General features: G+C 39.8%; 2 protein-coding genes and 2 pseudogenes across 5 annotated transcripts; 2 read left to right on the top strand and 2 right to left on the bottom strand.

Moving 5' to 3' along the window:
- The first annotated feature begins 203 nt into the window (after nt 1-203).
- Nucleotides 204-3302, top strand: LOC125530743 (cysteine-rich receptor-like protein kinase 10). Of its 4 annotated transcripts, XM_048695146.1 has the most exons (7): nt 204-1287; nt 1387-1551; nt 1925-1985; nt 2072-2135; nt 2233-2470; nt 2570-2720; nt 2820-3302. In XM_048695146.1, the coding sequence occupies exons 3-7, from the start codon at nt 1944-1946 to the stop codon at nt 3120-3122; spliced, it is 798 nt and encodes a 265-aa protein (XP_048551103.1). In that variant the 5' UTR covers nt 204-1287; nt 1387-1551; nt 1925-1943; the 3' UTR covers nt 3123-3302. The 4 variants fall into 4 exon arrangements, with proteins under 4 accessions (XP_048551103.1, XP_048551102.1, XP_048551100.1 ...); XM_048695145.1 differs by lacking the exon at nt 2072-2135 and having other exon boundaries at nt 208-1287; nt 1370-1551; XM_048695143.1 differs by having other exon boundaries at nt 212-1287; nt 1370-1551; nt 1925-2135; nt 2820-3247.
- Nucleotides 3303-5782: 2480 nt separating this feature from the next.
- LOC125530744 lies at nt 5783-16249 on the bottom strand (annotated as a pseudogene).
- A 65-nt stretch (nt 16250-16314) lies between these two features.
- On the top strand, nt 16315-17482 carry LOC125530746. The gene has a single exon (XM_048695147.1). It carries the CDS (start codon nt 16433-16435, stop codon nt 17480-17482), a length of 1050 nt encoding a protein of 349 aa, XP_048551104.1. The 5' UTR covers nt 16315-16432.
- Nucleotides 17483-17600: 118 nt separating this feature from the next.
- On the bottom strand, nt 17601-18523 carry LOC125530747 (annotated as a pseudogene).
- Nucleotides 18524-18535: the final 12 nt, after the last annotated feature.

Consider the following 18535-nt stretch of genomic DNA (forward strand, 5'->3'; position numbering starts at 1 on the left):
CTATTTCACAAATCACAAATTAAACTGTGTTTGAAAATATTTCACACAGGTGACCCCTAGTGTGCAGTGCCTGATAGCAAGGCGTTGCATCTCTACTATGTAGCGCCTAACACTTAGGCATCACACCTGTGCAGCGTCTGACAGTTAGGCTCTGCACTACACTGTGCAGCGCCTAGCTGTAAGGAGCTGCACACTAGAGTGCAGCGCCTTACTGTCGGGCGCTGCACAAAAAAGTCTGCGGTGTGAAATTGTTTCAAAAATAATTTAGTTTGTGAAATACTTAAGCTTTGAGGTCAAATTTGTTAATTTTGACCTCACACGCCTCTACTTCTGAATAAGGAGGTCGCCGCACCCTGCTCCCCCGCGGAAGGAGCTCCGCGGCAGGGCACCTTGCACTGTTGCAGCCCCTCACATTGGGCCGACACAACGACACACAGAAGCAAGGATGCGTGGACTATACCCTGCACTGTTGCAGCCCCTCACAATGTGTGCTAATGTTTTTGCCTCTCAGCCCATGACTATACCATGACTTGCCCGCACTCAAGCTCAAGAAAATATTTTCTAGATTGGTTTCGTTAGCTATGGAGAAAGAGGAGGCAATGGAACAATATATAGTAGGTTAAGTTCGCAGGTAATCTCAAGATAAGGTAGATTGAAGGGGATTACGAAACAAACCAAACAAAACAAAGGAGAAATCTGAACTGAATCGGGCAACAATCACGCGTGACCTGTTAAAGTTTTCCATATCCAAAACATTATGTTTTCGAGAAGAGAAAGGGGGTAACTTGGAAGATCCTTTTGATCGAATATAGAACATAACATTCCTTTTAACATCATTCTATAAATACATAAGATATGTTTTCTGATTACTAAGGTAAGTTATACAGCTCCTACTCTTCACTTTCAAGCACGTTGGAAATTATTTTCAGAGTTCATGTCTTGCAAAAGCCATAAGACAATATATGCATTTTTCTTCTTGCATTGACAGTAGCCAATGAACTATTTAATTTGGAGTGCGGGCATATTGCAAGATCAAATACTTTTTCTAGAATATCAAGTCGTTCGTTTACCACAGTAGTTCAGGTTCTCCAATTACCATAGTATAGGTACTTAATTAGCTTGACATATCTGACATGGTATTCATATGCAAGTGTGGATCCTAAACTTCCGATTCATGCATTTCTGTAGGCGACAAGAAGAGCAGTTTACTAAAGATTTTACTCCCGGTTATAGCATTCATGTTGCTACTTACATGCATAGCCCTCATTTGGACATACAAATACAGAGGTGGAGTAACAAATGTGCTCTGTTTTTTCACATATGACATCAGTGCAAGTGTTGTGGGAAAAATGAATGTCTTAACCTGCAGGAAAATGGCGAGAGCAGGAAAACCAGAAGAAACTAATGCAAAGATACTTTAGCACATCCGATGAACTCAAAGGCGAAAATACAGAATTTCCATTTGTTAGCTATAAAGACATCCTTTCAGCAACAATGCTTTTCGCCGATTCCAACTTGCTTGGACAGGGAGGTTTTGGAAAAGTTTACAAGGTAATAAGAAGTGGTACTTACAGTAGAACATGCTCTGGAGTACAAAAACAAACCAATCTTATTTACTCTTCAACTACTGTTTAATTCCAGAATAGACACTTGACTCTCAATTTTTTTATCCAACCATAAGCTTTGTTGACCAAGTAGTTATTACATCTCGAAGTGGATGTCGAATGAGTGGAACATGTCCATATTGATGTGATATTGTGCAAATCGGCAAGATTTAAGACGAGTTGAATTTGTACTAGTTATCATATTTTGGGGTACACGGGAAATTGGTTAAAGCACACTTCTTCGTGTGTAGGGGTGACTATAGGAGTAAAAAAAAGTGTTTCCAAGTTTTACATAACTAACAAATATTTTTTTCATGCAGGGCATCCTAGAAGGTGGATATGAGGTTGCGGTCAAAAGACTTAGTAAGGGTTCTGGACAAGGTATAGTTGAGTTCAAAAATGAAATAGTTCTAATTGCCAAGTTGCAGCACAAGAACCTAGTCAGACTTCTTGGGTGTTGCATTCAGGAACATGAGAAATTATTGATCTATGAGTACTTACCTAACAAAAGTTTGGATGCCTTTATTTTTGGTACGTTCTAGTTTGTTGATCATACATCGCTAAATATTTGCATTGACCAGAGTGATATTCATGATGACAAGCTTTGTTTCATATTTGATCATGAAAGATGATGCACGAAAACACATGTTCCATTGGTCGACCCGGTTCAAAATAATTAAAGGAATAGCAAGAGGCCTTCTTTATCTCCATCAAGATTCAAGATTAACAATAATTCACAGAGATCTCAAAGCTAGTAACATATTGCTGGATGCGGAAATGACTCCCAAAATTTCAGATTTTGGTATGGCAAGAATCTTTGGTGCAAACCAGAATCATGCAAACACTACAAGGGTCGTTGGAACATAGTAAGTAATTGGTGAACTAGAGAACCCTTAACACTATACTTTTCATGGTTTGATGCGTTTTTGTACATTCCTTGCTCATTTGTTGATTGTTTTAAAAAGTGGTTACATGTCGCCTGAATATGCGATGGGAGGTGCCTTTTCTGTTAAAACGGACACATATAGCTTTGGTGTTCTTTTGTTGGAGATTGTTAGTGGATTGAAGATCAGCTCACCTCAGCTCAAAACAAACTTTTGTAGCCTTATAACTTATGTAAGCACTGCATAACCTATGTAATTACCAACTACCTCCCATCGCCCCTACCACCCAAGGCATTTATTAAATTTATCTTGACTTTGTTTTATTCGTCAGGCATGGAGAATATGGGAAGATGGAGAAGCAACTGAATTAGTGGACTCTTCAATTGTTGTGGATTGTCCTCTTCATGAAGTTGTACGGTGTATTCATGTGGGGCTCTTGTGTGTTCAAGATCATCCCAACAATAGGCCACTGATTTCATCTGTTATGTGTATGTTAGAGAATGAAAACACATCACTTCCAACTCCAAAGAAACCTGTATATTTTCCTCTAAGTAATTGTGAAGGTGGAGAAGCAAGGGAGAACATAGAAAATACCATAAACGCAATGAGCATCACAACACTAGAGGGTCGTTAGATGTTGTATAACTTAGTATGTGCGAATTTTACCATAGCTAGTGGTGTACTCTCGGTGTGAACTGGACTTTGCATACGTGGTTGCAATACTTGTGAGTGTGTTTTATGAGAAAAGCTAGTTGTATACTCTCGGTGTGAACTGGAATTAGTCATGAATTATTTACTAGAATTAATCATGAAACTTGCCTAATTTTCCGACAGTAGCAGTTCCATCATATTTAGGCGTGCGTGTCTTCAACTTATGATGGTAACAGAGTGAGTTCTGGATTCAGGTTCTGAATCTTGAGATAGTGGGCTGTAGCACCTACACCGTCAAGGGTTTCGACTGGCTGGTTCAGAATCAGGACATTGCATCTCGCGTCTATGTCTTTAACTGAAACAAACAAAACTCTGCTGATTCCCCGGCCATCTGACCTACTCCGAGTGGGTGATACAAAGCAATTGTTGTAATTTCTAAGCCTGAGTAGCAAAGATTTTCTAATAAAAAAATTACTAGATACACTAAAGAATAGAGTTGATGCAGGAGTCGAGGCGTCTGGACTTGTGTTTGACCATCCGGGTCCTGGATCCTTCTCGCACCACCTCGAGGCCGGCGAGTAAGACCACCGAGACGCTGATGTCCCATTCCGATCCGACCTCGGCCATTATGTGAAACCTTCCGTAGATGCAAAACCTTCCCCGACGTACACGAGACTGTCATGTGATGGGTACCAACCTGACACCGGGCCGACGTCTTGCCACGCATATACCATTAACATAGGAGTTGCTTTGTCCGTCCTGACACCGGATATGTCTATGGCGCAGAAATGGTGGTGAGACAAGACCTCAATGACGAACATGAGGTCATCATCCAGCTCAGGGACATGCAAGACATGGGACAGGAAGGGCAACGTCGACTCACCGGCCTTGGTGCACTTGCGGGCGCCCGTGTGGAAGAAATATGTGTCGGTGGGGTCAGACCCCTGTCCTTTCATCGATGAACGACCGAAGGAGACGCAGATGGTGCTGCTCATGGCCATGGAGGTGTCCCAGGTGGGTGGCCCGGACAGAGCTGGCGCTAGTGCCATGCGTACATGTGGGTGCCCCTGTGCCTTTTTGTGTGGATAAAGGGCACTTTTCTTAACTTAAAATGTAGCATCAAGTAGCTACAAAGTATAATGCACAACACTCGACCTCTGGATAGCTAACATGGTCACACTCAACACCAACAGTCCGATAAATAGATAAAGAGAAATTGAAATATCGGCAACAAAAGAGTCATATGACTGATACTATGCCTATATCGAAGAGAGTGATGGACTTATCCAGAAATTATGCTACCACACATGTTCCATAAAAACCAGACCGAACTAGTTACCTGGGCCTGCTTGGCTATCGGGTTTAAAGCGTTGCTCATTGGTTCCATTTCAAGTGGTAGTAGCTCAAACTAACAGAACCGTCATGTTCAAACAATGACTTCAAAAGGAAGCACTCGTGTTTTCTATTTAATAAAAGAGTTAAAGATCAAAGCAGACCCTGCACCCAGTGGCGAAGCCAGGAGTTCAAAGTTGTGATGTCAATTTAAAGTTGTGATGTCAAATACATATGCTTGTATGAAATTTGTAGAGTTTGTTTGATGTCTACTAGTACATGCCAAAATGTTGTGTAGTCCGTTGACTACACAACTAACCCCTGGCCACCGCCACTGCCTGCGCCGTTGCCCAGCAGGGCGACTTGGGCGTCGCATTTACCCATCCCGCCCATAGAACTGCTTGCTCGGCTCCTTCCCCTTGCCGCCACCGGCCGGCGGCGGTAGCAGGGCGTCTTGGCTCGCCATCCTCTCCTATGGTCCTTGCTGGATGTCCATGGTGGCGGATGGTGTGGTGCATGAGATGGTCCGGGAGTGTCGCAACGCCGGTTCCTCGTGGCTCCTCCATCGTGCTCGTGTTCCATGTGTGGCAGCCTGCTCACTTCGGAGCAGGCATGGAAGTGCGGCGATTGCTCATGGTGATGGCTAGCGATGATGACGGCTGGGCGGCGAGCGGCCTTCACGCATCCGGCTGAGGCCCTCTGTAGTTCGTCTTCCTCGGATTTGACGACTCGTGGAGTGGCGGTTTGGCACGCGTCAGCTGGGCTCCTCGGCTAGTACAATGTTGTTTGCCAGCAAAACAATGTGCACAGAATTTTAAGGATATACCTTTTAACTCAGGAAGGTACTCCATGTGAGCAAGAGTATGCATACCCTTCTCATTCATATGCCCAAGCCTTTTGTGCCACAATACAACCGAAGTGTCTTTTTCAGCAATGTTCAACACCTCATTGCACAACTTGGTTTTAGTCACATAGAGATTACCTTGCTTAGTTCCTCGAGTCACAATCAAAGAGCCTTTGGTGAGCTTTCATTTTCCTTCACCAAAATAACTAGGATGTTTGATGTTATCAAGCTTGCCCACTGACAACAAGTTCAGCCTTATATCAGGAACATGCCTCACATCATCGAGCACCAATCTGCAACCTGTGTTTGTTTCAATGCATATAGAGCCCTTGCCAACAATTGTTGACGAACCACTATTTCCCATCCTCACTTGGCCAGTAACACCACTAGTGTAAGATGTGAAATACTCCTTGTGTGATGTGATGTGGAAGGACGCACCTGAATCCACAACCCAACTCATGGCATCATCACGAACAACTATAGAAATCTTCATCTTCAATGACTAGATAGTCTTCATCTGTTGCTGCCATCGCTGAACTGTTCTCAGCCTTTTGCTCGGTTTTCTTTGTGAGTTTCCCCTCTGCAAGCTCTCTTTTGTATTCCCTGCACTCGCTCTTTATGTGTCCCGGACTGCCATAATGAAAGCAAGTAATATATTTTCTCTGTTTTGACTTTGATCTCCCCCTAGATTTGTTGTTGCCTTGCTGAAATCCTGTATTGCTGCGTCCATGGTTCTCATTCTTTTCATGGGTTTCAGCCACATACGCATCAGAAGAAGAGGCATCACCCTTTTCCTTCTTTCTGCCTTCTTCATTCAGCATACTGTTCTTCACCATCTCCAAAGTCAGCTTCCCATCCGGAGCTGAATTGCTAAGTGACACAACAAGCGTGTTCCAACTATCAGGCATGGAACTCAGCAGCAACAATGCTTGCACCTCATCCTCAAAGTTGATCTTCATGACTGAAAGTTGATTTATATGGCATTGGAAGACATTCAAATGCTCAATCACGCTTGTGCCATCTCGGTACTCAAGCTTTGCAAGTCTTTTGATCACCGAGGCTTTTTTCATTGATGTCTTCCTCTCATATGTAGACTCGAACTTCTGCCACATCTCATAAGCATTTGTGTCATTTGGAACATGGTGGAAAATATTGTGGTTGATGTACAACCGAATCATACCTACTGCCTTTCTGTGCAACACTCTCCATTCTTCTTCCGTGACACCGGTGGGTATCTTATCTTTCACAATTGGCTCATACAAATCTTTGCAATAAAGGATGTTTTCCATCATGGGTTTCCATAATGACTAATTGGAGGAATCAAGTTTTATCATGCCACTTGTAGTAGCGCTTTCTTCCAAAGCCATTGTGAGCAGCTCTTCCAGCAACAATCAAGCAGCTGGAATTTGCAAACCTTCTAAGCAACCAAGGCTCTCATGCCACTCTGTTGGGAATTAGCACACTAATGCACTTGTGGTTAACTGAAAACTGCAGCGGAAACAAGGTAATCTCAGCACCACATCATATACTAACTCAAGGATCGTTGCTTACCACGGAAGGAAACATACGCAGCAGCATATATGGAGGCAGAAAATGTTACTCAGCAGGCACGACACTCCTCAGCCTAGTGTCTTGTGGTAGGAGTAAGTTTCTGGATAGCAACAAGCATCAACAAAGAGACACCAGATTTTTACGTGGAAAACCCCCCAACTTGAGGGGAAAAACCACGGGCCGAAGCCACCCAAATCCTCTTCCATTATTATCAAATGTGGGATACAACAAGTTCTTCTCTAGATAGCACTAGAGGATCTCATACATCAAGATTTTTGAATCTTGGATGAACACAACAAGATTTGGGGCTCAAGAACTAGGGATTGGAGCAATCTCACCAAAGATGGTGGAACCGAAGCTTGTACTTCTTGGTTGGATAATCTGCTCATCAAATCCAAGCTTGTACTTCTTGCGATTGATGGATAACGTATTTCAATATAGTTATCTTCATTCTCAATTGCTCTTGAATCAAATAGGACATGCTCCATGGTTGCTTGAAGGCACTCAAGTTCAATCTCTATTTGCCTCATCGTTGGTCTCTCCTCTCCGTTTAATTTCAAGCAGGATGCAGCTAGGCAAACTACTTCCTGGAGTTCACTACCTCCTTCCGCCACAACTTGTGAATCTAGTAGGTCAACTAGATTGTCTTGTTCAAGTAGTTTAAAAAATTGCATAACAAGTCCATCGCCTTCAGAGGACCTATATGTGATTGGCATCTTCCTTGTAAGCAACTCAACAAGAAGAACTCCAAAGCTATAAACATCACTCATTTCTAATAGTTGTCCTGTGTAATAATACATAGGATCAAGATATCATATAGTCCCTTGCACTGCTGTTGCTATTATCCCCGTCCGGTCAATAGGAATGTACCTTGATGCACCGAAGTCGGATACCTTTGTTGTCAAGGCATCATCAAGAAGTATGTTGGAAGATTTGATATCTCTATGTATAACAGGGATTGAAACAGCAGAATGGAGGTATGCAATGGCTTTGCCTACTTCACCTGCGATCCTTAGCCTGTCTCTCCAAGATATTGATCTTGGTGATCCATGATGAAGATGCTCACTAAGGGTTCCATTAGAAATGAACTCATATGCTAGCAATGGGACTTTAGTCTCGAGACAACATCCATAAAGTTTCACAACATTCCTGTGATAATTTGTGATAGTATGGCAACCTCATTTAGGAACTCGTCAATATCTCTTTGAACAACAATATTTGACTTCTTGATGGCCACCACCTGTAGTTCTGACAATATACCTTTGTACACGGTACCATGGCCTCCTCCACCAACCTTACGAGAATGGTCAAAATTGTTTGTTGCCTTCTGTAGCTCCTTTAGAGGGATAATCATCCTCTCTCCAATATCAGACCTGTTGGATACTAGTTGCTGCAATAGCTGCCCACGATTTTGATTAAAGAACTTCATTTTTAGCTTCTCAGCTCTGTGATGCTTAAGCTTATGGATTATTAAGATTCCAACGAGAGCCAAAAGTATGAGGCAGGGGACAACAGAAACCGAGAGACCAATGATTAAACCTGCAAAATGAACATACATGTATATTTATTAATCTTCTTAAATTATATAGCAATTATATACATGTATATAAAGATTAATTTTCAGTGCATATACTACATTGACCACTGGACTAGCTGTTTGCTGCATATCTGCTAAAGTTGAGAATACTGTACATTTTTTTAATATTCACTATCGTTTCCTTTCTAAAGTTCAGACTGGACACAATATGTGTAGATCATGAACTTACTTATAATAGATATTTGTGTGGGTAATTAATAATTTTATATATCTCCCTGTTTCTAAGAACAAAGACACCACAAATGGCCGTAATTCTGTCAGCTAAGACATTTCTTTCAATGTTTGCCAAGTTCCCCAATAAAGACCCCCCATCGCTCTTTTAGGCACTTCCATATGTCATATGAGGACGATCCGCCAACTAACATTCAACCCAATTGGAAGTGCAGATTCCCCAAACCAATCTAGTAGAATATCCTCTCTGAGTTAGCGGCAATACCATGAGTTAAATGGTAACAAACACAACATTTGTTAGTAAGGGCATTTCGTGGCAGAGTAAGAGGAATATATACGATATATGTGTGAACCATAGTCAAACAACAATGACGATACTTAGATGAACAAACATTTTCCATACATCGATCAACTAGTTTTATTTATATGTTATATACAAAATGTTGGCAGGTCGCGGTGCTCACTTGTGTTCTTTATGGTCTTGACACAACCATCCGATTTGCTGGCATTTCCATGGTATCCTTGTGGACACCAGCAGTCGAATGATCCATTCTTATTGCTGCACTTGCCGAAACAGCCATTTACTTTTGGGTGCTTGCACTCGTCGATATCTACACGTATAACAAGGCTAACATTTCTCCACTTGACTTTAAAATAGCAAATTCGTAACTAGTTCAGAGGGTTCGATTGCATAACAGTTGACTTTCATGAGTTATCCTCGATAAGATGTACACAAATCACTTGACTAAACAAAGATAAAAACTATCACAAAATTATATATCCAGTAGAACAAAAAATCAATTCAATGCTAAACAAGAGGAAATGTTTCTTAGTAAGAACCACTCAATGATCATAAAAATTGTTTCTTACGATTGTTTGAACTCAAGAACTCGGTGATCACGACGACTGTGCATGATAACTAGACCTAATAACATGTGAGACCTATTTTAATGTTAGTAACTAGTTTAGAGGATTCGATTGCTTAAATGGGCTACAGTCACTGCGACCTATTTTAATGTTAGTTTCTAAAAGAATGTAAAAATAAATATAGGATATTCCTGTATTACAAATAATATGTACAAAAATAAAATACCTTTTTTGAAAGAATGTTCATGTGACTACAAAAAATATTCCCGTATTATAGAGAAAAATATTTCTATAAGTAAAATAATATTAATGAATTATAATAATGCTTGTATAATTTCAAACAATAAAAATATATTTAATAAAATATAAGAATAATTTCTAAAAGTTTATATATTTTAATAAATTTTCGTATAATATTTTTAAAGTTTTCACGTTTTTATTCATGTAGTATATGAGAAAGTGTTTTTGTTGCTCCAGAGTGTGTTCACGTGTCTCAATAAAGTTTATGTGTTTCCAAAATACTTTTATATTTTTAAAAAATAATAAATAATTAAAAAGATGTATGTAAAAATAAGTAGAAGTAGTGAACTCATAGACTGCAGACCCTCAAATGCTAACTCTCAAATATTGTTTTAAAATATATGGACATTTTTATAATTCTTAAACATTTTTTAGCTATAGGAATATTTTTTAAATAACAGATGTATATTTTTATTAAATATCCTACAAACAATATGTTCATATTTATTAAATACATTAACACACATATTCTAATCTTATGTTTTACTGTGATTATACTTTGTGTATTTTTACAAATTTCTAAGGAATAAAAATAATAAACGAACATTTGGAAATAGGCCGTGGTGACTGCAACCCATTTAAGCCCCGTGTCCGTATATAAGGTATTAGGCCTGATTATGCTTAATAATGACAAACAACCTGAGCGGCCTTGGTAGCAATCAGAGCTATTGTAATTTGATGTGGTCGGTTTTCCTTTGTACTGTTTCCTGGCGGGCGGGGCCCAACAGTCATAGAGATGTATAGGCTCATTTTGGGGGAATTTTACGAAATTTTGTTTTAGTGTAGGGTGTTTCAATTTCGCCCAGTCACCGACAGTGGGCCTAGTGCCATGCTGTCATGCCACACGAGCGGCGTATACGGCTCTAGACGCGAATTGCACCATACGTGCATGCTCGTACCAGTTTTTGTATTCTTCAATTTTCGGCACCAAACTGCACATGTTGTGCAACTTCATGTACCACCAGTGTATTTACCTCTAGTTAGAATGAATCTGGTATTCGGCTGTAAACTAACATAAGTAGTTATTTAAAATGTTTTATATTACTCCCACCAATTCAAAATAAGTGTCGCAGTTTTGAACTAAGCTTAGTTCACCGAGGTAGTATCGTTTTCTTATCCAATCTATCTATTTGTCATGTAATAGATACTAGAATAGATTATATCTCGCGGATCAGAAACATATTTCCAAACAATGCAAGTTGGGTGTCGATATCAAACAACATAAACAGCACTAGGAGCAGGTAGACGGAGGACGGGAGGAGGACAGGAGGTTGCCTGTGGAAATCTGGCAAGTGGCGGCCGCATACAGGTATTATGGTTAAACGTTTGCTTTTTGTCATAATGAATACTTATAGCACTGATGAATTTATCAATGTAGACTATGTTTACTTATTGTCATAATCTGATCTGTAGGTTGTGATGATTCTTAAATTGCCAAAAGAGCCCTTGATAGAAATCACTCAGGTCTGCTTTTTATTGTGGAAACTCGTTGTATTGTATGTGTGAATTTATTTATACTCTCGGTCTCGGCGCACGGAGCCTACAACACGCCGAATGTTGCTGCTGCTGCTGTAAGCATTTGATTTGATTATGTTTTCACCTGTGGAGTATGTTGATAGAAGGACCAATCAGGAAAACACCCGAAATAAGTTTTAACTCGGGGAAGAGCATGAAGAGGATGTGCTCGCTTGGCGGCTTGTAGCGCATTTTGTGGTGGAGCAACATAGAAATCTTCGTTTCACCATTACTTTACTCTGATGGTTTATTTGCCATATGTTAGATTGGCGAGAGGTGAGGTACAAGGAGGGGGCGACGTTAAACTCAGTGCCAGTGGCGACGATGGTGAACACGATGAGCTTGGGGCAGCGGCTGCCGCAACAATGCTGTACTCAGAGCCGATGCTATCCGAGCTCGACAATGCCAACATCTTAGTCCTTTTGCAGTCGTGTTCATCGACAAATAGTCCGTACAGTACCTTGGCGTCAACAACCATGGCCATGGTGATGGAGTCTTGCTGGCCGACAGCCTTGCTTCCATGCGCCGAGCAGTCTACTGATTTGAGATGACCGTGAGGACTGCTGGGCTGAAGGGGTTGAATGGTGTTCACCACATGTGGTGGCAACCTGGGTGAGCTACCCTTTGTTGGCCTTTTCTGCTACATCTAGCCTGGTTTTAGTGTTCTGACAGTAATTAGCAATGCTAAACTTGAGACCAAAAGAAGTTGTGAGAAGAAAGGAGTTGTAAGAAGTGTTCCTTACAAATTTACAGTAAACTGCTTGCACATTTTCATGTAGGTTGGCACTCATCTTGGAACCCAATTAGATGAAAATCAGTAGCAAAACACAATCTGCATAGTGGTAATCTAAGCCTAGAATCAAGGTTCATTTATATATTTCGAAGTGGTTCCATGATTTTATTTTCTGCGTACTATGTTTGCACTGTAACATATAACCTGGTATTTTAAGTGTGCGAGTTGATATGGGTTATAATTGAAACTTACATTGGTTCTACTGAATACAGAGAGTGGCTTCTACTGAATACAAAGAGTGGCTTCTAATTGTACTAAAATTTCTAAAGAGCTATAGTAACTTTATTATGTAGCAATCTGTTAATTAAGAAGTGATATCTCCCCCTTGCTTTGAAGTGAATGCAAATTTCGGGGTATGCTCTTATTCATTGCAAGCATCACTAACCGCAACTTCTGGATCTTTAAATTAATCAAAAGAATACTGAAAAGTATATTTTCATTATTTTTCTACTCCCTTTGGTACGCCATGTCATATAAATGTGATGCAAATAGTTGTAGGTTCAGTTTTACATGCACCTCCGGCCCAAATCACAAGTGTCTATTTCAATATATTCCTTTTTTTTCTATTTTACAAAATACACTTGCCTCCATGGAAGTGGCATGTGTTATTCATGAGAATAGGTTTAGTTTGAGTTGATACCATATTTTTTTCTTTTCCATTGGCTAACAACATCTCCTTAATTTATAGGTATTCTGCCAGACCGTTTGATTTTCTTCATTGGAAGACTTATGTAATACTTGATGTCTTGTTTTAATAGAAACTTCATCTTTGCTTATAGTTTTGCTGGTGTTGTTCTGCGCCTGATTCCTTAATTCGGATAGAGTTTTAAAATTATGATACAATATGATAGCATTCTTTTGGGAATATCAAAAGAGTAACTTCAACTTCTCAGCACACATGCATTTTCTGACTTCTCTTTGTGAACAGGAACATAAGAAAACCAAGAGTACCCATTGGTCAGATTAACACAAGTGATTTTTGCAAGGGAGACCAGGAGTACCCATTGGCCAGATTAACACAAGTGACTTTTTGTCCTGTTAAATGGTATGCATTTCATCAGCTATTGCTTATCACCATCGCTGGATGTAGTGATACTCCAATGGAAATGAAATGGTCAAAGTCGATAATTCTCACCATATGGCTTGATTACCGTAGAATTTACTACAAATCTTGACCTCCCTTGTATTGCAGTAATTTCCTCAAGATTATCTTATTAGCATGTTATCGTTTTTACAACCTAACAAAATTAGGTGAATGGTTGAACTTCAGACTGCAATGGAGCTGAACGTGATGAACCGGAGGTGATCATTTTGGACCAGGCACGGATTATCTTCTATTAGGTATATAACATTGCAAAAAACATAATTGGGTATCAGTTGAACTGCTCGGATGTTGTGGTGGGAGGTCACAGGACATCTGAAGTTAGTGACATTGGGAATGAATTTGGCATACTTGAAGAAAAGTCATGAAAATTTGGAGTGGGGCTGGGAATAGCAACAGGAGTTTGTTGGACTTGGAGAAATCATGGTATATTCGGAGCAGGGGTGACAACATATCAAAGCGACGTCGCAATGACCAAAGACCAGTAGCCCAGGGCTTGCCATAGATTCATTTGTTGGTCCGTGGCAACGCACGGACATTCAACTAGTGTGTGTGTGTGTGTGTATATATATATATAGGATATCCTACGCGCTGGCCTAATTAGGTGGGCGGGTCGCTCCAGTTCTCCCCACCGATTAGTTAGTTGATGGTAAAACTGGTTGAAAAACTAGTAACGGAATTAATTTGATTACCATAGTATGCGCGTACGCCCCGCTTCTCCGCCATCCCCGCTGATTAGTTAGTCGAGGGTAAAACTACTTGAAGAAATAGTAACAAGATTAATTTGATTACCATCATATGGCATTGGTCCACATATGCCCCACTTGGGAAGTTACTAATTATTGGCAGTAAAATGAATAGAATAGGCGATAATGGAAGAAAATACTTTACCAAACAAAGAACTACGGGTGGTTTAGTCCGTTAGCTCTTAAGTCTAGTAAAAAAATACTTTACCATCTGCATGCACCGGCCCAGTTTAACATTTTCGTTTCCTACACTAGTAAAAAAATTGGCAAACATAGTAACAGAACTAAAAGATTTACCATAAGTATTCCACCCCCTACACCCTGCATTCTCGTTTCGCACCCTAGTAAAAAGCCCGCTAAATAAGGTAACCAAATTAAAATATTTACCATCTGGATGACGTGGTGGGGTTAACTTGAGAATGGCTTAACTGAGCGGGCAACTGGGTGCGCTCAATGGGGCGGAGCGTAGGATAAAATACAATGCGCTCAGGCTCACTTTAGCAAGCCTCTTCTGTACTCCTGGAAGTACGTACTCCCATTCTCAATATACCTCATATACGCATTAATTATACCTCTTTATTATTCTCAATATACTTTATTAAATATTCTAAGATACCCCAATACGAGTTTTGTTGAAAAAATATCATCTGTGATGTATTTTTTGTAATATACATTTTTCACGTACAAACACATCAGTATATATGTAAACATTTAAAAATATGTAGACTCACATGAATTTTTTCATGGAACTCATTTTGGGGTATCTAATAATTACTAATGAAGTATATTAAAAATAATAAAGTGGTATAAAAGATTCATCTATGTGGTATATGAGAAGCGGAAGTACGTACTCCCAGGAGTACACAACCATTTTCTTATATATATATATAGAGAGAGAGAGTGTGTGTACAAAACACACTCTGCATAAAACATTTGAAAAATGTTGAACAAGCATTTGGAAAATGTTAAATGTGTATAGAGAAAATGTTTGTCATGTATTATGAAAATTGTATACAAAAAATAGAATTTGTATGAAACAAATTGGTCATGTATTTAAAAATTGTAATCAACAATTTGAAAAAAATGTGGAACAATTATTTGCAAAATGGTAATAAAGCATTTAAAAATGTGAAATGTGTATAGAAAAAATGTGGACCATGTATTAATGAAATGATGAAAAAATGGGATCATGTGTATACAAATGTTAATCAAGAATTTAAAAAAATGTTGAGCAAGTATTTGAAAAATGTTAATGAAGCATTTAGAAAATGATAAATTTGTATAGGAAAAATGTTGACCATGTATTAAAAAAATGCTAAATGTGTATCGAATTGTATTTGAAAAATGTTTAATGTGTATAAAAATGTTCATCATGCATTAAACAAATCATAAACTTGTATTTTAGAAAATTGAAATCAAGCATTTGATAAAAAAATATCGAATATGTACAGAAAAATGTTGACCTTGTACTACATAAATGTTAACCAGGTAGTTGAAAATTGTTAATAAAGAATTTAAAAAATGTTAAATATTTTATAAAATAATGTATTTGATTACATTTGGTCCTATCTCTCATTTGCTTTGCTTTTCCTTTAAATGTGCGCTAACAGACCAGCCCTTTACTGTGGAATTTGATGGCCGGAGATACTTCTGTCTTGCTTAATGCGAGATATAGTTTTGCAGTCCGTGCGTGCTTTTGGTGGACCCGTGTTATGCGTATGGGCCAACAATTATTAATACTAGTTACTAGATGAAACCCCGCACGTTATTGCGGGAATATGTTGCTATGAGATTTGGAATAATATGACAAATAAAATTGAAAATACAAATGAGTAGAATTATTGGTATTAAAAAGAAAAGATAGGTGCCGACACGTGGGCGTCCACTCCAGTCCAGTTCAGTCCAAGGGCGACACTAAGAGCATCTCTAGTGGAACGTGTAAATTTGGACGTGTATATCTCCATATACACGTCCATATACATCTTGCTAAATTATACACCTCCCAGTTTTTCAGTGGAACGTGTAAATTAGGACGTGTATATTCCAACGGCTATATTTTTCAAACGGCTATATTTCCAACGGCCATATTTCCGATCTATATAAACCACTCCTACCACCTCTTCCAGCACACTTCTCTCCTCACCTAGATTTTTCTATCGTTTCTCACGCAACACAATGAACACATCCACTTGGGACATGAGTTCTTCGTCATCTTCATCTGGCGACGATGAACTCATACTTGCAGCATTCGCCGAGCGCGAGGAGGAAGAGAGGAAGAACGCTCGACGCCATGGCGGTTCCAAGCATGGACGTCGGTCAATCGATCGAGGAAGAGATGCCGGATTTCTTCTTCTGTGGGACGACTACTTCAAAGAAGTTCCTCGCTTTCCCGAACATTTGTTTCGACGAAGGTTCGTAATTAGTACACTTCTCTGCTTTGGTCCTTTTTTCATTTCCCTGTCTCATTTAATTTTTATGCACAGATTTAGGATGTCGCGTACTTTGTTCAACCGCATAGCTGATGGTATACTTGAGCATGACTATGATGATTATTTTACGCAAAAAAGAAGTGCTTCTGGAGCTCTTGGGTTACATCCTTTGCAAAAGATGACCGCGGCGATGCGGATACTAACATATGGAGTAGCAGCTGATTATGTTGATGAGTACATCCGGTCCGCTGAGTCTACTAATTTAGAGTCTTGCAAGAAATTTGTGATCAAAATTTGTGAAGTTTTTGGGGAAAAGTACCTGAGATCTCCAAATGAAGAAGACATTGCTAGGTTACTTGCAATAGGGGAGGAAAGAGGATTTCCCGGTATGTTAGGGAGCATAGATTGCATGCACTGGGGGTGGAAAAATTGCCCCAAAAAATGGCATGGCATGTTTAAAGGCCATGTGAGCGAGCCCACTATGATCTTGGAAGCAGTTGCTTCACAAGATCTTTGGATTTGGCATGCTTATTTTGGTTTACCAGGGTCTCTGAATGATATAAATGTTCTTCAACGTTCTCCTGTTTTTACAAAGCTAGCCGAAGGCCAAACTCCTCCAGTGAATTATAGCATCAATGGCCATCAGTACACAATGGGGTATTACCTTGCAGATGGTATCTATCCACGGTGGGCAACATTTGTGAAGAGCATACCAGCTCCAACTAGCAGAAAGCATAAAACTTTTGCCAAGAAGCAAGAGGGGGCTAGGAAAGATGTGGAACGAGCCTTTGGAGTTCTGCAATCCCGTTTTGCCATTGTTCGTGGACCTGCTAAAGGATGGAAACGTAAAGAAATCACTGATGTCATGAAAGCTTGTGTCATAATGCACAATATGATAGTTGAAGAGGAGCGACAAACTGGTCGGCAAAGCTGCACTTTTGAGGCAATGGGAGAAAGAGTCACAGTCTCTCGTACTCATACGGAAGAACTGAGCTCTTTTATTCAGATGACTCATCGGATTAGAAATTTCGATGAACATGACCATCTTAAACTTGATCTAATTGACCATGTGTGGCAAAAGTTTGGAAACGAGTAATCCATGTCTTTGTAATGCAGCTATCAATAAAAATATTTATGCAATGAGTGATGTAATCCATGTCCTCAACTAGCAGAAAGCAGTAAATAGTTCTTACAACTACAACATATAGCTCACATTACCCTAGGCCGCGAGCAAGGATCCCCTTCTGGTTAGCTTGCTAGAACTGCTTTTGAATATCAGTCATACCACTTGTGTCGATGAGCATGATCCTCTCATCTAATTCAAACTGTCTCCGTGCATCCTCCCTCTCGTTTCGTGCATCCTCATTCTTTTTGAGTGCAATCTCCTCTTTTCGCAATTCCAATTGTTGTGCATAGCGAGCATTTCTTGCCGCCTCTTTGATCTCATCCTTCTCTAGCTTTGCTGCCCACACAGTTTCTAATGACAGCTTGCAAGCACTGTCATCAGCTTTACCTCTCTTGTCCCTCTTCACACCATCAGGTCTTTTCTCATGTTCAAGAGCATCAGTGTGTATCGAGGTAGCATCAGTACGTACCGAGGATGCATCAGCCGGATCATTGGTGGCTGTGCCCGGACTTGCATCAATGGTCTTCTTTTGTTTCTTAAGAGAAGTTTCAACTTCTCTTGTCTGCCACTTTGGATACTTCGAAAACTCTACATAGCAATGCATCAGTGTGAAAGGCTTCTTTTTTTTAAGATCCATTTCCTTGAACAAAATGTGTGCATCGTTTGACTGCACATATAAATATGTTGTTAAAATAAGCACAACACATATAAAATATTGCACATCACATATAGAATTACAAGAAAGGTGCATACCTTTTCTTGTATAGTCCTTCCACTTTCTTGCCTATTTAAAATCTGCTGAAGGCAACCACAAAATTTAGAGGTCTCTCTGTTAATCATTGTGTAACGGCAATTGATTGCATTAGCATTACGCTCCGGCCATGATGATTCCTTGTGTGTGTTGTAGTACTCTGAAATTCTATCCCAATAAGCATCCCGGTTTTGATCTGTCCCAACAATATCCAAACTTGTATTTGCCCATGCTGCTATGAGAACCTTGTCCTCATCACTAGACCAATTTTT

This window comes from Triticum urartu, unplaced genomic scaffold, assembly GCF_003073215.2.
Source record: "Triticum urartu cultivar G1812 unplaced genomic scaffold, Tu2.1 TuUngrouped_contig_6531, whole genome shotgun sequence".
In the NCBI taxonomy this organism is placed as follows: domain Eukaryota; kingdom Viridiplantae; phylum Streptophyta; class Magnoliopsida; order Poales; family Poaceae; genus Triticum; species Triticum urartu.

Coding starts and splice junctions, on each gene's coding strand:
- LOC125530746 (XM_048695147.1), top strand. CDS start 16,433: ATGCACAGATTTAGGATGTCGCGTACTTTGTTCAACCGCATAGCTGAT.
- LOC125530743 (XM_048695143.1), top strand. CDS start 1,239: ATGTTGCTACTTACATGCATAGCCCTCATTTGGACATACAAATACAGA. Junction 1,552..1,924: donor GTTTTGGAAAAGTTTACAAG/GTAATAAGAAGT, acceptor TTTTTCATGCAG/GGCATCCTAGAAGGTGGATA. Junction 2,136..2,232: donor TTTGGATGCCTTTATTTTTG/GTACGTTCTAGT, acceptor TGATCATGAAAG/ATGATGCACGAAAACACATG.